The following is a 27,455-nucleotide window of genomic DNA, read 5'->3' as shown; positions in this document are numbered from 1 at the left end:
TAGAGCGCCGAGTGCCTCTTGGGCTTTTCGCCATCAGGCGTCAGTGATGCAAGTTTGCAAACCGGCGACTTGGTTGTCTGTGAATACGTTCACAAAATTCTACAAAGTTGATGTGTTGGCATCTTCGGATGCCTCTTGGCCACAAGGGTTTGCAGGCTGCTGTTTAAAGAGAATCCTTTTTTGTTCTCTTTGAGAGTGTGTGTTTTTTCTAGGTGAGCTCCAGTTCTTGGTTGAGTTCCATATTGCCTGGTTGGCTACGTTTTAACCTTTGGGGAGTTACAATCTTTGCATTGTCTTCCCACCCCTCATGAATATACTGCTTTAGGACATCCCAATGGTCTAAAGATGATATGGAGCGATTTTTTTTATTTTTTTTTCCTCCCCAGATTTGGCTGGCAGTCCCCCCGGTTAACTATGGGTCTCAGTCCATTCTGCCGGCCATGACGGCGGTCCTGCTGTCACTGGTGTAAAAAGTTGATATGGCCCTTCAACATAGGCCTAGCAAAAAGCCCCACCCCCCCTCCACCTGCATCCTCTGCCTGTTTAGATTCTGAGGTTTATTTGGCCGCTGCAGACGCGAGTCACCCTACTGGGTCTGCGTCCACACACCCGGAGTAGTGTATGAATCCTCTTCCACTACAGCTACAAATGAAAAAGTGCTTGTGGAGGAACTGATTGTATCAGTGCGGGAAACCTTAAAGTTGCAGGACTCAGCTATTGCTGCGTCGGCCACGCCGGTGCAATTTGGTACCCTCAGACACGTTGGTACAGGGGTTACAGTATATCTGTGATGCCTCTCTGGACGTTGCCTCTTTAGCCTGCAGAGTGTCTGTGACAGCTGTAGCTCTTCGCCATATTATTTGGCTGAAATGTTGGTCCAAAATGATGCTTACCGATCTCCCCTTTGTAGGAGACCGCCTGTTCGGAGCTTCTATGGAGGAGATCATTAAAGGTCTTATGAGAGGTAAGAGTACCCTGCTTCCACAGGTCACCAAGAGCAGAGAGCCTGGTTGCAAGCGTGGTCCATTCTTCTCGGCTCACAAACGGTCGTTTCGTCCCACAGGATCGCTGGACAAAGGGTCAAAATCGGCCTGTAACTTCACTGGAGGTTACAAAAGACCCCGGTCTGGCAAGTCAAAAGCAGGTTCCACTCCCGCAGACAAGTCCACCTCTGCCTGAAGGGGTACCCTCACCTGTACCTGGGGTGGGGGGGACGTCTTTCCAGACCTGTGGACCCCTTTCATTCAAGACAAATTGGTCCACGAGTTTATTTGGTCTGGTTACAAGATCGAGTTTCAGTCCTTGCCTCTGGCAAGGTTCTTTTCTTCCCTTTGCGTCTGTCCCCGGATCATCTGCAAGGCCTTTTTGGGGCGGTACCGGATCTGCTGTCGCAAGGAGTCATTGTACCAGTTCCAGAGTTGGAACGTTTTCAGGGGTTTTTTCAAACCTATTTACTGTCCCCAGGAAGGAAGGCGGTTCCATCCAATCTTTGATCTCAAGGTCCTGAACCGCTCTGTGCGGGTTTAGAAATTTCGGATGGAGTCCATTGGCACAGTAGTGGCATCCCTTCATCAAGGACTTTCTGGCCTCTATCAATATCAAGGACGCTTACCTTCATATCCCAGTAAATGTCGGGCACCAGCGTTTTTTCGCTTTGCCGTGGTCGAGGAGCACGATCAATACTCTCGTTTCTCTTTTCTGATACCAGAAATGGCATCACACACCATCCCTTTGTTTTTTTTTTCCCTTTTTTTCTTTCCTTTCTACTGTTTACATATGCAACTTATTACCAATAATTTGTTTTAAGGACATGGGAAATGCCAGGTATACTTATTAATTACCAGATATGCTAAATTCACCACCAATATCTATCATATGAATTGACACCAATAGGAATATGTCTTTTGATATCATTCCTTGGATCATTATCCATTTTTATTTTAATTTAATTTATTAGGTACATAGGGGATTGGTATCCCATAGATTAGAGATACCAAACACTTATCCATGAATATTAATTTTTTATCTTATATATCTGATATTTTTTTATATTGTAATATTTTGTTCACAATAGCGATGATACTTATGTTTTTTAATTATTTATTTGGAATATTTATTATGGGACTGCAGTTGGTCACTAATCAACCATTTCGTCTTCTGCTTTTACGCCATTAATTTATTTATCCGATTACTCCTATTTATATTGTGATATTTTTCACCCTTTACTTATTCATTGGATTCTTAGATATAAAATTCTCCCATTTTTACTGATTCACTTAAATTTACATTAAGAACAATGACACATATTTATATGCATAGATTTATATAAGTTTCTCTCATCCAATCTCTGAAAACGGCATTTATATCTAGAATAAAACATATCTTTTTTTTTTCCAAGCAACTCATTACTACCAATGAAGTCAAATTTTGATTGGCCATTATTGATTTTCATTGGTGTTTCCGGGTCCAATGTTTTTTCTACCCGGCAACAGACTACTCTATTTACATTTAAATACGATTGGTCATGTCTTTCTATTATTCCCAAGTTGATGGATTGTTATTTATAGGCGGAAAGTGGCGTAATGACGCTACTCATGATGCCGTCGGACAGACGAAACGTGTAGAGCGTCATTGTCACCACCGCCCTTGTTTTTGGAACGCACTTCTGGTTTCGTGGAACGCACGGCGTTCCGGAAGAGCCCCAGCACTGCATACCACTCGCTGTATGCAGATTTTTTAAGCCTGATTTACTTCGATTTATGTGAGTACTTTTCTTGTAATAAATTCAAGAATTTGGGTGAACAATCAATTTCAAGAAATCTGCTCGATCGCCATCTGTACGGGTCATTTATCTGGGGGCAGACTCCTGACTCCGCTTTTGTGAGGGTCTTTCTCCCCTTGGAAAAACTTCAGAAGTTGCAAGGGCGATCAGGTTGCTGATGGAAGCCGATCAGTTCTCCCTGCACAGGCCTGCATGAGGGCCCTGGGTCTGGTGTCGACCTTCGAAGCGGTCCCGTACACCGCGGTTCCGTGCGGCCAACAGTGGGACACTGCCACGATTTTCAATACAAGTGGACACGAGCAATCACTTAGGAGTTCTGGGAGGGGTAAGTCACACATACACTTAAGGTCCCATCTGTGCATTGGAGGTGGCATGTCTGGAGTGTGCACAGTATAACGGCATGGAACATTTGTCTGCACAATTGTCCAGATGCTGTTCCCGGATCGCATTCCCAGCTCTGGGGACCCCTTTGTTGTCTGCTGGTTGTGGCTATAGGTTTTGAAGACAGTCCCCACTTGAAGTGTTGCATGAAACGTAATATTAGAGGCCTCATAGATATGAGGACTAAGACATATAGGCCCATTAAGAGCAAGTTTGTTGACACTGGATGGTCCCGCCCCCTCCTTCCGGGGGGAGGGAGGGGCAAGGGAGGAGAAGAGGTGGAGGAACATTGAGCTACTCTCTATATAGACTTCAATCTGCTATGGCATGACCAGCTCTGAGGAAGGGAGCTTGACTCCCGAAACGTGTTAGCGGTCGCAATTTCCAGGACATGGTCCAACACACGGGTGACGGGAATTTGCAATACGATTCAAATTCTTCATGTTTGTGAGTATGCATTCAGCATTTTATTAAATTATTTTAAACAGTACCACGGGTAATGCACTAGGTGTTTGCGCCTCCTTTTCCTTTATCTTTCCTGCCGAGGTTTATTCGCTGGGTGGCGGTGGAAGGCATTCCGGTCGTCTTGGTGCCACCAGACTGGCCTCGGCGATCTTGGTACGAAGACCTGGTAAAAATGGTCATAGATCCTCCATGGAGACTTCCTCTGCGGGAAGATCTGCTATCTCAAGAACCAATCTTCCATCCTGCTTTACGGTCTCTGGCTTTAACGGCTTGGCTGTTGAAAGCAAGGTATTGAGGGATAGAGGCCTTTCTGACTCAGTGATTCCTACCCTTTGAAGGCTAGGAAATCGACGTCAAAGATCGATCGTACGTGGAAATCGTACATTTCATGGTGTGAATCACTGCAGCTGCACCCTTGCTTGTTTTCTATAGCTGGGGTTTTGGCCTAATTACAAGGAGTTGTGCAGCGATTGGCTTTGGGCACTATCAAGGGCCAAGTGTCGGCCTTGGCAGTTTACGTCCAACGTCCGTTGGCTACTAATAGCTTGATTTGCTCTTTTATTTAAGGGGTGCGTCATCTGGCTCCTCCGAGGAGAACCCCGTTGCCTCCGTGGGATTTTAATCTGGTTTTGTCTGTTCTTTAAAAGCCTCCTTTTGAGAATATTAGGGAGATTTCTCTGCTTTCTTTGTTGCAGACGGTTGCCTTCCTGGTGGCTATTCTGCTTGCAGAGTATCTGAGTTGGCATCACTGTCCTGTCCGCCTTATTTGGTGGTCCACAGAGATAAAGTGGTTCTCCGACCTAATCCGTCCTTCCTCCCTAAGGTGGTGTCGGATTTTCATTTCAATTAAGGCATTGTGTTGCCTGCCTTATGGCCTAAGCATCCCAAGGAATTTGCCTTGCACTCTTTGGATGTGCCAAAATATAAAAGGTGTAAATACCGCGCTAACCAAAAGCTGCCAGCACTACCAACTGACAAAAAGATTTATGAAAAGAATAAAAAAATATAAAGTGCAGCGCTATAAGAAGAACGAACCCAAAACTGTTCATATATCAAGTGCATAACATTGAAAGGGTTATATATTGAAGTGAATAAATAAGAAAACTCCCCTATTCAGAAATGGAAAATTTAAAGTCCATTTTTGAAATGTCCCATAAATTCAATCCATGGGTGAAAGAAATGGTCACTAGTGACAAAAAAGTCTAAATATCTAAAGTCCAAATAAAAGAGTAGAAATCATGTTCTCCGTTGTAATAGTAAATATATGTGCTTACCAGAGCAAGTGGACTTACACTACCATAAGGCAAGCAAGTCACTTAGGCTTCAAGGTTAATTTCAGGTGTCTTTGAAGAAGATGTCATCTGGTGCTGTTTCCTGAAAGTATAATCCTCCACCGGGGGCAGAAGAGAGGAACTCCTCATCCAGACCAGATTGTAATGAGTGACATAAAAAGAAAATATATATAGTGTGATACCGCCTATGATGAAGTATCACATAAAACGTGCGCACGTTATCACCCACAAATTGTGAATAGTGGAATGTGGAACTTTATCTCTCCCTGGTCAGTGCACCTTTGTGAATGTTCCACATTCCACTATTCACAATATCACAACAACGGAGAACAAGATTTCTACTCTTTTATTTGGACTTCAGATATTTAGACTTTTTTGTCACTAGTGACCATTTTTTTCACCCATGGATTGAATTTATGGGACATTTCAATAATGGACTTTAAATTTTCCATTTCTGAATAGGGGAGTTTTCTTATTTATTCACTTCAATATATAACCCTTTCAATGTTATGCACTTGATATATGAACAGTTTTGGGTTCATTCTTCTTCTTATAGCGCTGCACTCTATATTTTTTTTTATATTTTTTTTACTCTTTGGATGTGGTTTGGGCGATAAAGGTTTTTCTGACGGTTACTGAGTCTGAAGCAGACAGTGGTTCAGGCTTATTCACTCAAGGGCGGGTTCCTCCTTTCCCTGTGAAGGCATATTCTACTAGAGCGCTGAGTGCCTCTTGGGCTTTTCGCCATCAGGCCTCTGTTGTACGTTGTAAGTTTGTAAGGCAGCGACTTGGGTCGTCTTTTCACACCTTAACAAAATTCTACAAGGTGAATTTGTTTGCATCTTCGGGTGCCTCTTTTTGCCACAAGGTTTTGCAGGCTACTGTTTCGTAATAGAATGTTTTTTGTTTCTCGTAGGGGTCGTGAGCTTCTGTTTGGTTGAGCTCCTTGTTAATCAGTGGGCTAAGTTAGCCTCGAAGTTTACGTTGCTTTCTGGTTGCGTTCTTCCCACCCCTCATGCCTACACTGCTTTGGGACGTCCCAATTAGCTTACGAAGATGGAGGCTGCGTCTATCAATGGACGATAGAGAAAACAAGATTTTTGTAAGATCTTACCGTAAAATCTTTTTCTCTGAAGTCCATTGACAGACGCAGCACCCGCCCATCTGATATGGGGATGTTTTTTTTTTTTTTCACTGCTTACAACTAAACTGGTTTACTGAGCAGAGGGTGGGTGGGTTACGCCTGTGGGACGGCCCCCTGGGCGTGTACATTTAAATTTTTCCTGCCTAGACTACTCCTTCAGGGGGAGGCAAAACACAATTGGCTAATGATGATGGAGGCTGCTTCTGTCGATGGAATTCAGAGAAAAAGATTTTGCGGTAAGATCTTCCAAAAATGTGTTTTTCCTCCTGAATTTTTCCTGAGATCTACGATAAATTGCTGTGGTCACCCCTGTCTGGCCAGCGAGCGTGCACACCTGAGCTCTGCGCTAGTTCAGCCGTGACATAGCCCCACTGGACGGGAGCTGGCCTGTGAGTTAAAACGCCTCATGAGGTCGCATATGACCGTGTTTTGGCCCGAGTCGCAGAGTTCCTCCTGGCAGACAGTCCCCCATTTTGATGGAGAGGGGTTCTGTCTGGAGCGGTGCCCGTCTGGTTCCTGCTATGGTGAGTAGTTGCCCCCCCCCCCCCTCTCTTCCTGGAGGGTTTTGGGGTGGCATGGACCCCTCCTTGGGACGGTCGGTCCCCCGGGTTCCCCTCCTTCCCGCAGGCACCCCCCTTACCCAGACCCTTCCCCCCCCCCCCCCCCCGTTCCTGGGGTTGGGGTGTAGGGCGCTCACTAGCGATAAGGGGCTGGGTGGGGTGGAGCGCCACCGGCGACCTGGTTTTTGACTGTGTGTAGTCCAGCAGCCATTTTCCTGTGGTTTGCCATTGAAAATAGCGACCGCCATGACAGTGAAGCCCTGTGGGCTGCAATTTCGGTGGTGGGAGACCCTCATCCCCTGGTGCTGACTCCTGGATGATTTTACTTTCCAATCGCCGCATGTATAGTGCCTTATCCTGGTGGCTGCAGGCACTTGTTTCTTTGGGTGGTGAGTCTGGTGGGGTCCTCTCCCTCCCTGCTGAGGATCGCTTGGTGCTGCCAGCGCGGTGGAGGTTGCCCTTTAGCAGTGTTTTACACCTTTTGTAGGGTCCCCCTGGTGACTCCTGGAGCCTTTGGAGCACATTTCCCCACCTGATCCCCTCTCTGACGCCGCATGTCCCAACCATCCATCCATGCACTAACAGCGGTCCTGGAGTCCCTTGTATTCTGGGTGGAGGTGGCTTTTGGGCGACGGGCTAGCAAAAAGCACCCCCTGCCTTTCCCTGTGTTATTCTCTGATAGTGAGGATGATTCCTTCATGTCTGCGACCGTGCACGAAAAGGCACTGGTGGTTGCACTGATTGTATCTGTGCATGAGACCCTTCAGATGAAGAATGCAGGTTTTCAGATTCAACAAGGCAACCATGATTCCGGTTTAAGAGTCCCAGCCCTTTAGGTATCTGACTGTCCGGAAGGTGGAGGCTGTGGCCCGCACCATTGCCCTAGTGTTGCAAACTCTGACCGAGTGGGCTAAGCTCTTACGCTGTTACCTGGAGGGGGAACAACTCCCCCTGCCTTTGCTGAGCTGGACCAGTTGGTTCAGGGGCTGCAGTTTATCTGTAATGCCTTTTTGGATGCGGCTCGCCTCTGTTTTGGCAGTGGTCATTTGGCGTGTCTTTTGGCTCAAGTACTGGTCTGCGGCTCAGACATCAAAAAAGGCCTTAACTGATCTTCCTTTTCAAAGGAAATCGCTTGTTTGGAGCTACCCTGAATGACCTCATTAAAGGTCTCATGGGGGGGGGGTGAGTACTTTTTCTTCCGCAGGCTACTGAGGGCAAGGAACCTCGTAGATGCTTGCCTACCTTCTCTGCTCATTCCTTCTCCGCTTGTAAGAAGTTATTTTGTCCCTGAGGGCCGACTGGCAAGGACTCAAAGCCTTTCGGGGCCTCTTCAGGAGGATCCAAACTAGCCTGGCCTGGCAAGCCAAGATTGGGCTTCTACAGACCCGTAGATAAGGCTGCTTCAGCATGAAGGTGTGCCCTCACCCGTATCAGGGGTGGGGCGACATCGTCGCTGGTTTTCGGATCGGTGGACTTCCCTGGTGCAAGACCACTGGGTCCACGAAGTCATTCAGTCCGGCTACAAGATCGAGTTCCCTCTTGTCCCCCAGCAAGGTTTTTTCCTTCCAACCTGCGCCTGTCCCCAGACCTGCTTACAGGGCCTGTTTGGGGCGGTACAAGACCTGTTCCTGCATGGGGTGATTGTCCCGGTTCCGACTTTGAACAAGTTTGAGTAAAAACCCGGAAAAATGTCCTCAGTCCCCAGGAAGGAAGGCAAAGTGTGTCCAATCCTTGACCTCAAGGTGCTAGACAGCTTTGTGCAGGTATAGAAGTTCAGAATAGAGTCCATTCGAATGGTGGTGGCATCCATGCGTCAGCGTGATTGCCTCACCTCTATTGATATCAAGAATGCCTACCTTCACATTCTAATATGTGCCAGTCACCAGCGTTTTCTCCGCTTTGCTGTGGGAGATGAGCATTATCAGTTTGTGGCATTAGCCTTTGGTCTCGCCTCTGCTCCTCGCGTCTTCGCAAAAGTGTTAGCCCCGGTGCTTAGCTTTGCTACACCAACGGGGGATCGTGGTACTGGGCTACTTGGACGTTCGTTCTTCTGCGAGCGGAGCCTCCCTCTGCTCTGGTGGAAAACATGGAGATCACAATACGAACTCTGGAAGTTCGGCTGGATTCAGAATTTTCAGAAGTCTGCTCTGGTTCAGTCCACAAAGCTGGACTATCTGGGCCTGACTCTGGACTCGGCCTTAGCCATAGTGCTTCTTCCTCTGGACAAACTCCTGAAATTGCAGGCTGCAATTCGCCTCCTGCTGTCTAACCGATGGTCGTTCCTCCGGACACCGTTTGCCCAGTTCCATACGAGGTCCCATCGAGGTGGTTTCGCTTGCACAGTTCCATACGGAGTCCCTTCAAAGGGAGATTCTGACCAAATGGGACAACACTCCGCAGTCTCTGGACAATCGGATCCAGCTGAGTCTGGGAACGAGAGAGTCCCTGATATGGTGGCTTCGTTCTCCGGTGCTTCGGCTGGGAAAATCCTTCCTCTCCTTGTACTGGATAGTGGTCAACACGGATGCCAGCCTGTCCAGCTGGGGTAGCGTTCTCGGCAAGCATTCTGCTCAGGGGATCTGAACGCTGGAAGAGTCCAGTGTCAAGATCAATGTCTTGGAACTCCGAGCGATCAGACTTTGGCTCATTGGACAGATCGTCTTCAGGGTTGTCCAGTGCGCGTTCATTTGGACAATGCCATGGCAGTGGCTTATGTCAATCGCCAAGGGGAACAAGAATAGTCCTGGTGGCTCTGGAGATAGCCGGAATTCTAAGGTGGGCAGAACAGTTTGTTCCAGCCCTCTCTGCTGTACACATTCCCAGGGTAGAAAATTGTCAGGCAAAATAACTCAGTCAGCAGGCGTTGGACCAAGGGGAGTGGTCCCTTCATCCGGAGGACTTTCATCCGCTGTCTCCAGTGGGTTACCGCTGAGGTGGATCTGTGGGTGTCTTGGCTCAACAGAAAGGTGCAGAGGTTTGTGGCTTGGTCAAGGGATCCTCTGGCGGACGCCACAGATGTGCTGGTGACCCCGTGGGGTCATTATCGGCTGATTTATGCCTTCCCTCTCAAGCTTCTGCCCAGACTTCTATCTTAGTGGCTTTGGACTGGCCTTGTCTGGCTTTACCATCAGGGGTCAGGTTCCTCCTTTCCCTGTCAAGGCGCACTTTACTAGGGCACTTAGTGCCTCCTGGGCCTTCCGTCGTCAGGCGTCGGTGACGAAGGTTTGCAAGGCGGCCCCCTGGTCGTCGGTGCACACTTCTACAAAGTTTTCTAAAGTGAATGTGCTGGCATCTGCGGATGCTTCTTTCGCCGCAAGATTTTTCAGGCTGCTGTTTAGAGGACCTGGTCCTCTTCAGGGTGTATTGTTTTCTCTTACGTCCTCCGACAGTCGCCGCCTCTTCATATTCGTCACATATGGGGTATTAGACTTTGCTCCGAAGGAGTAGCTAGGCAACAGAATATGTTAACAATAAAGCTTTAACATATCCCACCCTCAAGGGGTGGTCCCCTCAGTCAATACCCTCCTACTTCCTGCAACCATATCTCAGTTTTAATGTCTAGCTTGTCAGGAGTGGCTGGCTCTCTCTGTGCTGGGACTTTCTGTCCCAGACTCTTTCTTCTTTTTAAAATTTTGTTTGAGTTTTCTCTCTATCTTTACTTAGCTGTTATTTTTGTCAGCATTAGTTAGTTCTTCGGACGAAGAGGATCATGCGGACTGGGTCTCGGGCTGATCCCCCTGGTCGCAGGTCGTGGGTCAGTGGCTTCCCAGTCTGCCATCGAGCGTTCAGCCAGGTAACGCTCCTGGCACAGTGAACGACCCATCCCTGTTCGGTGCAGGGATGATTGGTGAGGTGGCTACCTCACCGGACGCTGTGCGGTTTCTGAACCGCCATTGTGTGCGTCTTGAATTGCGACTCTCCCTGCCTCATGTGCAGCGGCTTGTTCGCCTGTGCGGGTTCCCCACGCCATGTGAGGTAAGTGTATCTATGTGGGGACCTGTCTGTCTGGGGGGGGTCTCAGTCTGGGACTGTGTAACCTGCCTTTAATCACACTGCTTGTCTCCCTATCTCTCGGCTGCATGCTGTGGGCTGCAAGGGGGGGGGGGAGCTGTATGACACTGAGTATGTCAGGCTGGGCAGTGTGAGGAGCTGTGTGCTGTGGGGCATGTTTTTAATAGCATGTTGGGGCATATACAGCGATCGCTGCGGCGATCTAACATGTATCCATATAATGGGATAATATTGTGTGTGATTTTATGCACTGTGGAGCGGCGATTTCGGCGCCAAACGACGCCATTTTACCGGCGCCCGCTCCGGCCGCATGGTTTACATGCACGGCGGCCATTTTCTTGTAGCCTCCATAGGCTTACATAGAGCGCCCTGGCAGCATCACTTCCTCTCTCCTGGAGGCACCGATCGAGGCAGCAGCAGCAGCGGAGTCTCCTCAGGTTTTATCCTTCTATTCCTGTGTTCCATTGCCTGTATTCAGTCTGTATATTCCCTGTGGGGGTCTCATTGTGCCTGAGTGTGGTGCGGTGGGCTGCGCTTGCCGCGCTTGCTGTAAGGGGGCAGTTAACCCTTGGTTGTCTGGCATACAGGGGCAATGGATTCTCAGGAGGGCAAGTTTCCCACAGTATTGGTGGAAAGCCAGGGGACCGCTGTTTCCCCCCCAGGGGGGGATTTAGCCACTATTGTGGCTGGCCTTGCTGCACAGGTGCAAATGCTGGTGGCTGCTCAATCTACTAAACGGCCCAGAGTTGCTCTGTCCTCTGATTCTGAGGGTGAAGGTGATGGGGCTGTTCTGGCGGGGACCCCCCTATCGGGGTCCCGCTCCTCTCTTGATCTAGTGGGGTCTGAGGTAGAGGCTGAAGTTGAGGGGGTTGATAATTCTCCCCCTGGCTCGCCTGAAGAGCTTGCAATCATGGATGAGTTGATTGCTTCCATTAAGCAGACGCTACGTTTGCAGGACGAGGTGTGTCCCCCAGCTGCCTTGGCGGCTTATGGGACGCAGAGAAAACGCAGGACGCCGCAGGTTTTTCCCTGCAATGCTGATTTTCAGCGCGCTGTTAAGGACCAATGGCGCGATTTGCGCAAGCCTTTTGCGGTACCAAGTAAATTTAAGCTGCGTTATCCTTTCTCGCCTGCCACTGATGAACGGTGGTGTGTGCCTCCGCCAGTGGATCATGCTATTGCGGTTTTGAACAAAGCCACTGCGATCCCTGCAGAGGGATCCCCTGTTTTCCGTGATGCCACGGATAGGAGACTGGAGTCTCTTGCCCGTCATACTTATTCTGTTACGGGTTCTATGCTTAAGGCTCTGTTTGCTTCTCTCATGGCGGCCCAGGCGATCGCAAGTTGGACGCAGATGCCTAGGCGCGTCCTAGTGGCCGATTCGGCCTCGGCGGCGACCCTGGATATGGTGGATCAGATCCACCAGGGTGTCATGTATCTGTGTGATGCGGACCTGGACCTGATTCCGTTGGCCGCGCGTGTGCACAGCGTGGCGGTGTTGTCTCGCCGCCTGGTTTGGTTGAAATGTTGGTCGGTGGACCAATCTTCACGTAAAACCTTAGCCAATCTGCCTTATGATGGGTCTCGCCTTTTTGGGGAGTCCCTGGATGTGTTGATTAAGGGGATTACCGGGGGTAAGAGCACTCTCTTGCCCCATTTCCCCAAGGCTAAGGGGGCTTCTGGGAAGAAGCATGCTCATTTTCGGCCCCCTCAGGGGTCCTTTCGTGCCTTTCGGCCGCACTACAAGGGCAAACCGTTCAAGGGCCAAGGCTCTCAGAAGAAGCCCTGGTCTGGTAAACAGAAGTCCGGCCAATCCGGACCTGCGGCCCATAACAGTTCGGCCTGAAGGGGCGCCCTCACCCAGTTTTGGGGTGGGGGGACGCTTGCTCGGTTTTCTTCAGCCCTGGTTGGCCCGTGTGAGGGACAGATGGGTTCTGGAAATCGTTCGATCTGGTTACAAGATCGAGTTTCTCTCTCGGCCGGAGAGCAGATTTTTTCCCTCAAATCTTCAACTGTCTCCAGAGCGCCTGCGGGATCTGCACCTGGCGGTGCGGGACCTGAGGGCTCAGGGAGTGGTGGTTCCGGTGCCTCATCGGGACAGATTTCGGGGGTTTTATTCCAATCTGTTCACCGTGCCCAGAAAGGAGGGCAAGGTTCGTCCGATTCTGGACTTGAAAGCTCTGAACCGCTCTGTGCGAGTTCGCAAGTTCCGCATGGAATCCCTGCGCTCGGTGGTGGCTGCCCTGGTTCCGGGGGAATTCATGGCCTCCATCGATTTGAAGGATGCGTACCTTCACATCCCCATATTCGAGGGTCATCAGAAGTACCTTCGATTTGCCATTGCGGAGGATCACTACCAGTTTGTGGCGTTGCCCTTTGGGCTCGCCTCGGCTCCGCGGGTCTTCACCAAGGTGCTTGCACCGGTTCTGGCATTATTGAGAGCCCAGGGCATTTCTGTCCTGGGGTATCTGGACGACATTCTGGTTCGGTCTGCAACCAGACAGGGTCTGGAGAAGGACCTGTCTGTCACAATGCAAACTCTGCAGGAGTTTGGTTGGACGATAAATGTTCCAAAGTCGACACTGAGTCCGTCGGTTCGTCTCCCCTATCTGGGAATGATACTGGACTCGGTGCAGGCGAAGGTCTTCCTGCCGGAAGACAAACTCAGGACTCTTCAGGAGGAAGTCAGGTCCCTCAGGGACGTTCCACACTCGTCTCTGCGGACGGGTATGAGATGTCTGGGATTGATGGTCTCGGCCTTCGAGGCGATTCCTTTCGCGCAGTTTCACACGCGGGGTCTCCAAGCGGAGATCCTGTCCAGGTGGGACGGGCGACCTCAATCTCTGGATCTTCAGATCTCGTTGAGTCATCGCACCAGGGAAAACCTTCTGTGGTGGCTCCAGTCCCCGTTGGTGTCCGGGGGCAAGTCGTTTCGTCCGATCTCGTGGACGATAATCACCACGGATGCCAGCCTGTCGGGCTGGGGTGGTGTTCTGGGCGTTCTGTCCGCCCAGGGGACCTGGTCGGAGGGGGAGTCTTCCCTTCCGATCAACATTCTGGAATTGCGTGCGATAAGGCTCTGTCTTCATCGCTGGACGGACCGGCTGCAGGGCTGCCCGGTTCGGGTGCAGACGGACAATGCCACGGCGGTGGCCTACATCAACCACCAAGGGGGCACCAGGAGTGCCCGAGCGGCTCGAGAAGTGGCCGACATTCTGTCTTGGGCCGAGACTCATGTCCCGGCGATAACGGCGGTTCACATTCCGGGAGTGGAGAACTGGCAGGCGGACTATCTGAGTCGCCAGACCCTGGATCAGGGGGAATGGTCTCTCCACCCGGCTGTCTTCCAGATGTTGTGCGCGAAGTGGGGTCTTCCAGATGTAGACCTGTTCGCGTCTCGCCTCAACTACAAGGTGAAGAGGTTCGTGGCAAGGACGCGCGACCCTCGGGCAGACGCGTCGGACGCGTTAGTGGCCCCGTGGCATCAGTACAGGCTGATGTACGCGTTTCCACCGATTCAGTTGCTGTCCAGGTTCCTTCGCAGGTTGCACTCGGAACGCAGCACGGTGATTCTTGTGGCACCGGACTGGCCTCGCCGGTCCTGGTACGCAGACCTCGTGAATCTGGCGGTCGACGCTCCTTGGCGTCTGCCTCTTCGAGACGATCTACTGTCTCAAGGACCGATTTACCATCCTGCTTTACAGTCGCTGGCTTTGACGGCCTGGCTGTTGAGACCAAGGTCCTGAAGGAGAAGGGTCTCTCTCCAGAGGTCGTTCATACTTTGATCAACGCGAGGAAGTCTTCCTCGGGGAAGGTTTATTACCGTACTTGGAAGGCCTATTTTGCCTGGTGTGAGTCCAGGGGGTTTTCACCCCGCACGTACTCGGTTTCCCGTGTGCTGTCTTTCCTTCAGACGGGTGTCGATCAGCGTTTGGCGCTGGCTACGATTAAGGGTCAGGTGTCGGCGCTGGCCGTTCTGTTTCAACGTCCCGTGGCTTCCAACTCCTTGGTTGGCGCTTTTATTCAGGGTGTGCGGCATCTGGTTCCTCCTAGGAGGGATCCTTTGCCCCCTTGGGACTTGAATCTAGTTCTATCTGTGTTACAACGTGCTCCTTTTGAACAGATCAGGGAGATCTCGTTGTCTATGTTGTCCAAAAAGGTCGCCTTTTTGGTGGCGATCACTTCGGCTCGCAGAGTGTCGGAGCTGGCGGCTTTGTCCTGCAAGTCTCCGTACCTGGTTGTTCATTTGGATAAGGTGGTCTTGCGACCTAATCCTTCTTTTCTACCGAAACGAGTTTCGGAATTCCATCTTAACGAGGATATTGTTTTGCCTTCGTTGTGCACGAAGCCTAAACATCCGAAGGAGGTGAGATTGCACTCTCTGGATGTTGTTCGGGCGATAAGGGTTTACCTTAAATCGACTGAGTCTTTTCGTAAGACTGACTCCTTGTTTGTTCTTCCAGAGGGTCCTCGGAAGGGCATGGCGGCTTCCGCCTCTACCATTGCCAAATGGATCAGGCAGACCATTGAACAGGCCTATGCCTTGCAGGGGAAGGTTCCCCCTGTGCCTGTGAAGGCGCACTCTACTAGATCACTGAGTACGTCTTGGGCCTGCCGTCATGGGGCTTCTGTAGCCCAGGTGTGTAAGGCGGCGACTTGGTCGACCGTGCACACTTTCACAAAATTCTACAAAGTAGATGTTCAGGCATCGGCGGATGCTTCCTTTGGCCGCAAGGTTCTTAGTGCGGCTGTTCCATAGGGTCCCTTGTTGGGGACTCCTGGCTGTTGGGATAGTTTTTTGTATCCCCTGGTTTTTTTGTCTTTTCCTGGGTTGTTGCTCCTGTTGAGCACTTATTTTTGCTGTTGCCCAGCTGGTTTCCTTCCTTTGGTAAGGTTCCTTTCTTTGATGTGGAGACTGCGTTGCCTTTTCGGCGCGGATGCGTTTCCCACCCCTCATGTTTGCACTGCTTTGGGACGTCCCCATATGTGACGAATATGAAGAGGCGGCGACTGTCGGAGGACGTAAGAGAAAACGGAATTTTTGTAAAATCTTACCTGTAAAATTCCTTTCTCTGAGTCCTCCGACAGTCGCCGCCCCCGCCCCTCTTTTGGGGTTTGAATGTATACTCTACTGCTATTCCACTAAAACTGAGATATGGTTGCAGGAAGTAGGAGGGTATTGACTGAGGGGACCACCCCTTGAGGGTGGGATATGTTAAAGCTTTATTGTTAACATATTCTGTTGCCTAGCTACTCCTTCGGAGCAAAGTCTAATACCCCATATGTGACGAATATGAAGAGGCGGCGACTGTCGGAGGACTCAGAGAAAGGAATTTTACAGGTAAGATTTTACAAAAATTCCGTTTTTTTCAGGTTGGCTCCAGTTTGGTTGAGCTCCTGTTGCCTGGTTGGCTAATGTTTTAGCCTTGGGAATATTTTTGTTGTTCCCAGCCCTCATGTTTAACCACTTGCCAACCGCCAGCAGTGCATACACTGCGGCAGGTCGGCTCTGTCCCACGAAACGACGTACGTACCTGTACGTCGATTCGCGGGACCGCTAGGGGGGGGCGCGTGCTCATTCGCCATGGGGAAAGCTAATTTGCAGGTCCTGGCGGCTGTGATGTCCACCGGGCACCCACAATCGCTCCCCGTGGAGACAGAACTGGTGGTTTGCTGTTGTAAACACGGCAGACCGCTGTTCTTTCAGTTTTGAACACAGGCATCCTCTTATTTAGGGGCAGTTTTGAACACGGGCATCCTGTGTTCCTCTTATTTAGGGGCAGAGGTCTGTGTTCATGCAGCAAGCCCATCGCCCCCCACAGTTAGAAAGCACCTCAAAATTACACATTTAACCCTTTGATCGCCCCTGGTGTTAACCCTCTCCTTGCTAGTGTCAGTCCAGTAACCGTGTATATTTTTAGCACTGATTACTGTTGTAATGTCACTGGTCCCACCAAAAGTGTCAATGTCAGGTGTCAGATCTGTCCGCTGCAATGTCGCAGTCCTGCTAAAAAATCACTGATCGCCGTCATTACTAAAAAAATTATAAATCTTTCCCCTAGTTTGTAGACGCAATAACTTTTGCGAAAACCAATAAATATACACTTGGGATTTTTTTTTTTTTTTACCAAAAATATGTAGCAGAATACAAATTGGCCTAAAATGATGAAGAAAAACATTTTTTTTACATTCTTTTTTCTTTTTTTTTTCTTGCGAATGTTGTATATCAAAGTAAAAAATTTGGCTTTTTTTTTTTTTTCTTTTTTCCAGAATTGTCACTTTTGTGATTTATAGGACAAAAAAAAAATGACACAGGTGATCAAATACCACCAAAAGAAAGCTCTATTTGTGGGTAAAAAAGGACATCAATTTTATTAGGGTACAGCGTCGCATGACCGAGCAATTATCAGTTAAAGTAACGCAGTTCCGTATCGCAAAAAATGGCCTGGTCATTAAGCATTATGGGGGTAAATCCTTCCTGGTTTACACTGCTTTAGGACGTCCCAATGGTTATGAATACCAGGAGCTGTGTCGATCAATGAACGAGAGAGAAAATGGGATTTTTGACTTACTGTAAAATCCATTTTTCTGATGTTCATTGAGACACACCGCACCCACCCCTCTGAAGTTGTAATTCTTCTGACACTGCTTTTAACAAAACAAAGTGGCTATAGCAGAGGAAGTATACAAAAAACTGGGGTTCCCCTAGTTGGGACTTTTTAGGCACATAAAGATAAGAAAAATGGATAAATAGAAAAATAATAAATTTTATTAAATATAACAATGATGGGTTAAAAAGACATGTGCAAGCATATAAAGGGCAGAAGGAAATAACTCATATCGCTAGAACTTTGAAACCCGACATGTTTCGAAGCCAAAATGCTTGCTCCTTCTTCAGGGGTGTTTCAAAGCGGTACTCTAGTAATAGAAAAATGGACATGTAAGAGCCATGAATTGTAAAGATTTTTTCACGTTACACAGTGATTTTTGCAGTTCACATAGTATATAACAGATAAGGCGAGTACTTACAGAGTTAAGTCATAACTGAGCTTACAGAGCATGCACAGGAATTAAAAGCATCTGGTTGGTGTGGATCTGTTTAGCGACATATGTAGCAATATAAATTGTGGATGGGTAGAGTAGTTGAAACCCCAAGCTGTTAGGTCAGGTGAGTGTCCCACAATTAGCTGGACATCTGAAGTCCTCAAAAGGAGGAGCCAGGAGCAGTCTCTTATGATGGAAATGTGTCCAGTATAAAAGCTACCGATCTGAAAGATAGGCAGACAGTGACTGGTTAGCTTATATCCTGATTCAAAAATGTGGGGTAAAATATATAGCAATATTTCTGAATATAAGGAAGGAACTGCATGAAATGCCAGGGTTTAAAATCAATGAATTGCTTAGTGGTATAGCGAGGAAGAGAATAAATGCTAAAAATACCTTGATGTTAAGACTGCAGCCAGCAAACGAATGCGCTGTCTGTGTGTTGGGAGAGGTGCACTATTTAAGTGCGCGCCGGTAACTAGAGATATGTTGCAGCTGGCATCACAGGGAGGGCTTCCTGGAGCGCTGATGCCGGACCCGCCCCCAGCCCACGTGTCACGCAGCGGCGTGACGTAGTGTGGGCGGGGCCGGCATTTGCGCTTCACCGGCACGGCGATCGAAGCCGGAAGTGTGTGAAAACACTGCGGCTGCTGATTGGTCACCGCTGGACCACAAGGGAACGGCGTAGATGGAAACTGGACCAAAACAACACACCGCTGATGCGCGATGTGTGTCTCACCGTGCCGGGATGGACAGATAAAGGGGACACAGCCTGGAACCTATAATTTAGCTGGGAATATTAGCCTAGAGCATAGCAAAGTTGCTAACTTGGGCATAGTGAGCCAAATGCACCGTAAAGTAAACGGGTACATTAAACAGGCGATGGCTATAGATATATAAGCATGTACATGACGCTAAAGGATCAACCAACAGATGTAACATAATATTGGTCACTGGTGCACAGTGGCAACATGGATCAAAGGGGAATTTGACAGAGTAGGATATAATATAATGTAGATGGATAATTGTCACATTTATAGGGAACAATGCTATAAAAGATAACAGTATTTAAACACATGCTGCATAGATATATTGTCAAGGAGCAGGTGCACAGTAAAACGTATACGTAGAGACATATTGTTAAGGGGCAATCATAGAGACAGAACTGTTAAATGATACAAAACATCAACATAAAATGCAAACAATCCAAAGGTTGGTATAATTCATCAGGCATAGAGAGACATGAAAAAAAAAAAAAAAATTGAAAGCATAATACAAAACAAACACCATTGTTGTAAGAAATGACATGTAGGGGGGATAGTATTGAGCTGGGAAGACAATGTATATTTGTTTCCATACCCCCAGAGCTAAATCCTTCGAGGTATGGCTTAAATGATATGGTCCCATTTAACCCTGGGGGTTCGGTGGCCTTAAGGAGGTAGATCCACCTTAGCTCAAGTTAGAGGAGGGACTTGTTCCAGTCACCTCCTCTAGAGCCAGGGTGGATTCGGTCCAAGATCAAAAACTTGATCCTGGGCATTTTGCCGGCGTGTACTGCGGCCACATGCCTACCCAAAGGTAAGTCTGGATCTGATTTTCTCATGCTCAAAATGTGGCGGTAGGCACGTTGCCAAAATTCTTGTTTCGTTTTGCCAATGTAAAAACATTGGCAGGTACAGAGTAACAGGTAGACTACGCCAACAGTTCGGCAGTTGGCAAAATGTTTTGCTTGATGGATAGTTCCATTGGGCAATGTGGGGCACTTTTGTGTAAGCATGTAGCCACAGTACTATTTAATTAAGGGGGTAAATCCTTCCTGGTTTACACTGCTTTAGGACGTCCCAATGGTTATGAATACCAGGAGCTGTGTCGATCAATGAACGAGAGAGAAAATGGGATTTTTGACTTACCGTAAAATCCATTTTTCTAATGTTAATTGAGACACACCGCACCCACCCCTCTGAAGTTGTAATTCTTCTGACACTGCTTTTAACAAAACAAAGTGGCTATAGCAGAGGGAGTATACACCCTGGGACTGCCCATGAGTGTAGCCAGAATTATTTTCTGCCTAGTGTCCAACTCCTGTAGGGAGTAGTATAACCCAATAGTTATGAATACCAGGAGCTGTGTCCGTCAACGAACATCAAAGAAATTGATTTTACAGTAAGTCAAAAATCCCATTTCTCTTTCGTCCACCAATGACCTGCTTTAAATCATAGACGGATGGCTAATAAGCCCCTCCCACTAGGAGTGACCAGGTATAGCCAAAAGCTTTGACACGTCCAGGGGGGCGGGATCCCTGTGTTATTACCCCTGGCCTCACTGTTGCATCTTCAGTTTTAGCTGCCTGGACTTACAAGTGGCTGAGCGGCTCCCTGCTGGAACCTTTTTGTCCTAGCTCTGTTTTTAAACGTCTTAAAGGGAACCTTTTTTATTTATTTTTTGTTGCTGCTGACTCCAGTTCCTGTGGAATGCCGGCTGGGTTTCGGACTGGCTGTATGAGAGCCTTGCGGTCTCCCAATTTGTGCCAGTGAGCGCTTGCAGACCGTAGCTCCGCGCTGGGTCTCCATAGCGAATATAGTCCCACAGACAGGGACTGGCCTGCGTGTGAAACACCCCGCTGGGACGCACACACCTGGCATGCCAGTGTCGCAGCGTGCACCTTGGCCAACAGTGCAGTCTGTCAGGATGGACGCCCACCCTCAGCAGCGTGGTCCTGTAAGTAGGGTACCCCCCGTCTGGTTAGCAGGCCTGGGGCAGATGTGGGCTCCTCCATAGATGAGTAGGACCCTCGGGTACGTATACTTCCTGCCACCCTCCTTTACTATAAGGGGTCACCTGGGACCTTCCCCTTCTACCCTGACCTCTCCCTACCCTGGGCTCCGGACCACCGGGACACTTTTAGTGGGGGGGTCCCCTATCTAAGTCGCTTCAGGTGCTATACTGACTGGGTAGTGGATGGTGGGGGAGGAGGCCTCTGAGGGGGGTACATGGTTGTCGCATACCACTACCTGGGGGGGTTCATCCGCTGGGATGACCCCCGCCAGGCCCCCCAGGCCTGTTACTAGGGTAGGCCTCACTAGGCCCGGGGTCACATGCTCATCGGCGCGTAGCCGCCATTTTGCCGTGGCCTGCAACCTTAACAGGCCTTAGAAGCCTGTCTGGGTATCACTGTCATGCCAGTGGCGATTTTGCTGGAGCCAGAGACGAAACGGCACAGGAGCTTCTGGCTCTTTTGGGCGTGGGGGCGTTTCCTTTTACTTTCTCTTCTCCATGCTGCTGATGGACCTTGCTGTGTTCTCCATTTGGTAACTACTCTAAAAGAGTCATTACTCTGGCCTTCACCTTTTCATCTTCAGAGGGGGTTCAGGCCTTTAGGGGGCTTAGTATTATCCCCTGGAGTAGCGCTGTGTGCATCACGATCGCCTCTTAAAGGTAGCGGCGGACTTGCTGGGACCTGTGGTGACTTTTGTAACCTCACTTAGCCTCAGGGGTGTTAATATTTGGTGATTGGGCGTGGATTGCTCCCTCTTAGGCCATTGCTCCTGTTTTCAGGAGAAGCTTCTGTTTACCCCTTGCGGTGCAGGTTCCGGTGTTACCCCGTTTCCCTGTCTGCTCTTTACATTCTTTCTGTGCAATCCTACTGTTTGGCCATTTGTCTAACATGGATTCCCCACGTTTGTCAGCGACCCTAGATGTATCGCTGGGGCCCGCTTCTAATGCTCATGATGTGACTTTATTATCTGTGATGCAAGAAATGTCCAGAAAAATGGACAAAGTTATTGCGGCAGCATTTACTAAGACACGCCCTCAGCCCTCGCCTGTCTCATCTCAGACCTCAGATTCTGAGGCCGATATGGTCACCGGCAACGCAGACCCCCCAAGAAATCGGCCAAGGTTTTCCCTTGTCCCAAAGTCTTGTCCGCCTTAGTGGAGGAACAATGGGGGCGACCTAATCGCACGTTTGCAGTTCCCAAACGTTTGGCTGGACCAGGAATGGGCAAACCTTTTAATCTGGCCCGCGGAGCGTGCAGTGTTCCCCAACCCCCGGGCCGCCCGAGGCACATCGGCAGTGGCGGCCGGGGCGCACAGAGCAGTGCGCCCCGAGCCCGCCCATTGTGTGACAATAGCGAATGAAAATTCGCTATTGTCACACGGATCCTCCTCCTGACCAATCAGGGTCCTCCCGCTTCCTGATTGGCCGAAAGGCAAACCCCATGCCATTGGCCGAGGAGGAGGACTGAGGACTCGAGAAGACGCCGGGGGACAGAAGAGAAGCGCTGCCTGAGGTAAGTGCACTGGTCTCGCGGGGGGCCCTGGCATATTAACATTGAAAGGGGGCCCTGGCATATCTGCATTGAAAGGGGGCCCTGGCATATCTGCATTGAAAGGGGGCCCTGGCATATCTGCATTGAAAGGGGGCCCGCTGGCATATCTGCATTGAAAGGGGGCCCGCTGGCATATCTGCATTGAAAGGGGGCCCGCTGGCATATCTGCATTGAAAGGGGGCCCGCTGGCATTTCTGCATTGAAAGGGGGCACGCTGGCATATCTGCATTGAAAGGGGGCCCGCTGGCATTTCTACATTGAAAGGGGGCCCGCTGGCATTTCTGCATTGAAAGGGGGCACGCTGGCATATCTGCATTGAAAGGGGGCACGCTGGCATATCTGCATTGAAAGGGGGCACGCTGGCATATCTGCATTGAAAGGGGGCCCTGGCATATCTGCATTGAAAGGGGGCATACTGGCATAACTGCATTGAAAGGGGGCCCTGGCATATCTGCATTGAAAGGGGGCACGCTGGCATAACTGCATTAAAAGGGGGCCCTGGCATATCTGCATTGAAAGGGGGCACGCTGGCATATCTGCATTGAAATGGGGCCCTGGCATATCTGCATTGAAAGGGGGCACGCTGGCATATGTGCATCTTGGTCCGACCCCCGGGTCCAATATATGAACCCATTGTGGCCCTCGAGTCAAAAAGTTTGACCACCCCTGGGCTAGACGCTACCCGTTTTGAGGAAGAGATCTTGCGTAAATGGACGGTTCTCCCCTCAGGTGGACCCCCAGATATGCGGAATTCACAAGGCCACGGTTTTACCGGTGGCAGAATCCTCATCTTTCCCTGATCCAGTTGACAGACGTATTGAGGTCTTATCCCGACATCTGTATACGGTAGTGGGATCTATTCTCAGGCCTGCCCTGACTACCATTCTAGTCTCCCAGACTATGTTTGAATGGGTAAAGGCTCTGAGAGAGGCAATGACGGTAACCCAGTTACCGTCATCTGCCCTGGAATTCGCTGACCAATTTTCGCAGACTCTGCAATTTGTATGCGATGCAAACCTGGACGTTCTTCCGCTCGCGGCCAGAGCGTCAGTGGTAAGTGTACTCATCAGACGTGCGATCTGGCTAAAGTCCTCGTTGGCTGACCAGGCTTCCAAGAAGCTTTTGGCAGATCTTCCCTTTCAGGGTGATCATCTTTTTGGTTTCTCCCTGGATGACTTGATCAAGGCGGTCACTGGGGGAAAGAGCACACTCCTTCCTCACTCAACTAAGGTAAATCCCCCTAGCGTAAGTGAGGTCCTTTCTTTACAGCCCAGAAGCCTCTTTTTTGTCGCAGAAAACCAAACAGACTTCGGGCGGAAAAGGAAGCGGTGGGCTGGTAAGCCTAAATCCTCTGCCCCCAGCACCTCCAAGCAGACCCCTTCTGCCTGAAGGGGCGCCCCCACCCACTTCACAGTTCTTCCCGGATCCTTGGAGACCTCACTGTTGCACGACAGGTGGGTCCACGAGGTAATTCAGTCCGGGTACAAGATAGTTTCGTTCCCGTCCGCCAGGCAGATTTTTTTCCCTCCAATCTTCAGCTGTCCCCAGACCGCCTTGCGGGGCTGCAGGAAGCTATTCAGGATATGCTGTCACAAGGCATGATTGTACCAGTTCCTCATCGAGGGCACTAGTTGAACCTGTTTACCTTTCCACGGAAGGAGGGCAAATTGCGTCCAATCTTGGACCTCAAAACTCTGAACCGCTTTGTGCGCGTCCAGAAATTTTGCATGGAGTCCTTGCGGTCAGTGGTGGCATTTTTGCATCAGGGGGACCTGCTGGCCTTGATCAACTTCAGGGATGCCTATCTCCATGTCCCTATTTGCCAAGGTCATCAACAAATCCTCTGCTTCGTGGTGGGCAAGGACCATTTTCAATTTGTGGCGTTACCGTTTGGTCTCGCCTCTGCTCCCAGGGTATTCACCAAGGTGTTAGCCCCTATCCTGGCTCTGCTACGACAGAGAGGAATAGCGATTCTGGGGTACCTGGACGATCATCTTCTCCGAGCGGACTCGTCTGTGACATTGGAATGGGATTTGGGGGTGACCATTGACACTGAAGCAGTTCGGTTGGAATCTCATCCTTTAGAATTCTGCCCTGGTTCCAACAACCAGACTGGAGTATCTAGGGATGATCCTAGATTCAGGTATTTCTACCTCCTGTGAAGTTACAGAAGTTAAGGGAAGCGATTCTGTCGCTGCTGGCTTGTGACCTTGTCACAGGTCATCTATGCAGGTGCTGAGCCTGATGGTGTCCTCCTTCGAGGCCGTACCATATGCTCAGGCCCACACGAGAATTTTGCAGCAGGAGATCCTTGTCAAATGGGACAAGGATCCTCTGTTTGAGTCAGAGGTCCAAGGACTCTCTGAGTTGGTGGCTCAGCTCTCTGAATCTTCTCTACGGGAAATCCTTCCTTCCAGTATTCTGGACGGTGGTGACGACAGATGCCTGTTTGATCGGTTGGGGGGGAGTGTTGGGCACCCTGAATGTTCAAGGGACGTGGACGTTGGCAGAGTCCACGCTCCTGATCAACGTTCTGGAACTGAGAGCAATCAAGTTGAGCCTGTTCCACTGGACGGACAATCTCAAGTGGTGTTCTGTCCGAGTCCAGTCCGACAATGTCACGGCCAGGGCATATGTCAATCATCAAGGGGCAACAGGAGTGCCCTGGCGGCTCTGGAGGTAGCCGAGAGCCTGCGCTGGGCAGAGGACTACGTCCCAGCCCTATCCCCCGTGTACATTCCCGGCGTAGACAATTGGCAGGCGGAACTACCTGAGTCGCCAAACCCTGGATCAGGGAGAATGGTCCCTCCACCAGTGTTCCACCAGCTGTGTCTCCGGTGGGGGACCCCGGATGTGGACCTGTTCGCCACCAGACAAAACAGAAAAGTTTCGAAGTTTGTGGCTCGGTCCAGAGATCCTCTGGCCGATGCAGTAGACTCCCTGGTGGCTCCCTGGAGCCAGTACGGGCTAATTTATGCGTTTCCTCTGCTGAAACTTTTATCTCATCTGCTACGCAGGGTCGGGTTGGAGGGGATTGTGGTAATTCTGGTGGCTCCAGTTTGGCCCTGGAGATCCTGGTACGCAGAAGTGATTCGGCTGAAGGTCGCAGGTCCGTGGACACTTCCTCTACAGGAAGATCCTTGATTGCAGTGTCCGATCTTCCATCCTGCTTTACAGTTGCTGGCTTTAACGGCTTGGCTGTTGAGAGCAGAACAGGGGTTTGTCCGATTCTGTGATCCCTACCTTACTCAAGGCTAGGAAGTCCACTTCTCGGAAAATTTATCATCGTACGCGGAAAGCTTACATTGCTTGGTGCGAATTGCTGAAACTGCATCCTAGATCCTTTGCTATCAGCAGGATCCTGACCTTTCTACAGGAAGGGTTTGGCGTTGGGCACTCTTAAGTGTCAGATCCCGGCCTTGGTTGTGTACTTCCAACGCCATTTGGCTAAGCACTTTGATTTGTACGTTTCTTCAGGGGGTTCCCCATTTGGCTCCCCCCAGGAGGTCTCTGTTACCTCCTTGGGACCTTAATTTGGTTCTATCAATTCTTCAGAAATCCCCTTTCGAGAACATAAGACACAATTTCTTGCTCGCCTTGTCGCTGAAAGCTGCTTTTTTTGGTGGCTATCACCTCTGCGCGCAGGGTTTCTGAACTAGCGGCGCTATCTTGCCGCTCTCCTTATCTGGTAATACACAGGGATAAGGTAGTGTTACGGCCTAATCCCTCGTTTCTTCCAAAGGTGGTTTCAGACTTCCATCTCAAAAGACAGTGCTTCGATCACTCTGTCCGAAACCTTCACATCCAAAGGAAATTGCCTTGCATTGCTTAGATGTGGTTCGGCCGATACGAGTGTATCTGGAGACTACGGAGTCCTTTCATAAGTTGCACTCTGTGAATACGGATGGACCCGGTAAGGGTCAGGCTGCGTTTGCGGCGACCATCTCTCAATGGATCAGACAGACGGTGGTGGAAGCGTATTCTCTTAAGGGCAAGGATCCTCCTTTCCCTGTCACGGCTCACTCTACGTGGGCGTTGAGTGCCTCTTGGGCTTTCCACCATCAGGCGTCAGTGATGCAGGTTTGCAAGGCGGCCACTTGGTCGTCTGTACATACGTTCACCAAGTTTTACAGAGTGGATGTGTTAGCATCCTCGGATGCATCCTTTGGCTGCAGGGTTTTGCAGGCCGCCATTTAAGGAGCAGTTTACTTTTTCCTTCTCCTTTGTGGTTTTGCTACAATTGAGCCCCAGTTGTTGCTTGTTGGGCTCCATGTTCTATAGTTGGCCGTGGGAATTGCATTCTTTTAAGTTTGTCCTTTCCCCCACCCCTCAGTGGTTACTGCTTTTGGAATTCCCATTCGTCTGAGTCCACCAACGGATGTAGCTCCCAATCCTCTTGGGAGTTGGGTTTTAGTTGTTCACTGCTTGCAACTAAACTGAAAATGCAATGGTAAGGCCAGGGGTAATAACCCAGGGACAGGGATACCGCCACCCCCCCCCCCCCCCCTCCCGGACATTTTAAAACTTTTGGCTCTACCTGGTCACTCCTAGTGGGAGGGGCTTATTACTCATCTGTCTATGATTTAAAGCAGCAGCTACTTCTGTTGGTGGACTACGAGAAATAGATTTCTGCACCAGATTCGGTATGGTCTCCAGCTAAGGAAGCGGTGTGCAGCAGAGGACCAACAACGGCTGCGCAATGAGTAGGTAGTGATGTCACCCATAGACTTACTATGGGGATTCCATTGTCTAGTACCTCTCCTGCACCTGCCTCCATGCTGAAGCCGCCGCTGACAGCTCAGCATTGGACCAGATCGGCTGCAGAATAGGTAAGTACAGGGATTTTTGCTTTACATGGTTAGATAGATTAGGTTTAGAATGTGGCACAGAGCAGGTTTGGCATTAGTTAGTTTTTGCCTGGACTTATCTTTTAAATAACTTGATTTTTTTGTTTTGTATGGTGTCAATGTGCATTTATTCATTATTTCTTTTTTTTTATAGGAAAGAAGAGTGCATCAGTTCAAAAGAAGAGCCATGTTTAGGTCCACCATGGAGAAACCTGGATTGTAAAACTGCACCTAACACTAAGCCTGGGTTCACACTGGGGCAACTTGTCAGGCGAATTAGCCTCCTGACAAGTCGCGCTCCATTCAGTGCAGTGGAACCTCTCTAATTGGAGCAACTCAAGTCGCTCTAACTTAGAAAAAGGTTCCTGTACTACTTTGGGGGATGACTTGCATTGACCTCTGTTAGAGAAGTTGTATGCAAGTCGCGCTGCACGGGGCGACTTCAGAAGTCGACCGCCCTATTGTGAACCCAGGCTAATAATGCTGACAATGTAGCACTTTTAGTTTACCTCCTAAGATTCGTTAATAATGCTCTTTTCAGACCGTACCATCCAGCTCAAGTTTTGGTTCATGAGGGGATACATTTTTAGAGGTTTATTAT

At 49.7% G+C, this 27,455-nt stretch overlaps 1 protein-coding gene across 1 annotated transcript in view; it reads left to right on the top strand.

Annotated features, from left to right (window-relative positions):
- The window catches only part of DAZL (deleted in azoospermia like), a gene marked incomplete at both ends in the record, with an annotated part of 186,514 nt that extends 159,437 nt beyond the window's left edge, over positions 1–27,077 (top strand). Inside the window, one exon of the mRNA XM_082258906.1 lies at positions 27,009–27,077. Within this exon, the coding sequence (XP_082115032.1) occupies positions 27,009–27,077 (69 nt within the window). The remainder of the gene's footprint in view (positions 1–27,008) is intronic.
- Between the last annotated feature and the right edge of the window lie 378 nt (positions 27,078–27,455).

The sequence above is a fragment of the Pelophylax lessonae genome (genome assembly GCF_965119305.1).
Source record: "Pelophylax lessonae genome assembly, chromosome: 5".
NCBI lineage: Eukaryota > Metazoa > Chordata > Amphibia > Anura > Ranidae > Pelophylax > Pelophylax lessonae.
The sequence above is the reverse complement of the archived record's forward strand: the minus strand, read 5'-3'. Positions and strand labels throughout refer to the sequence as shown.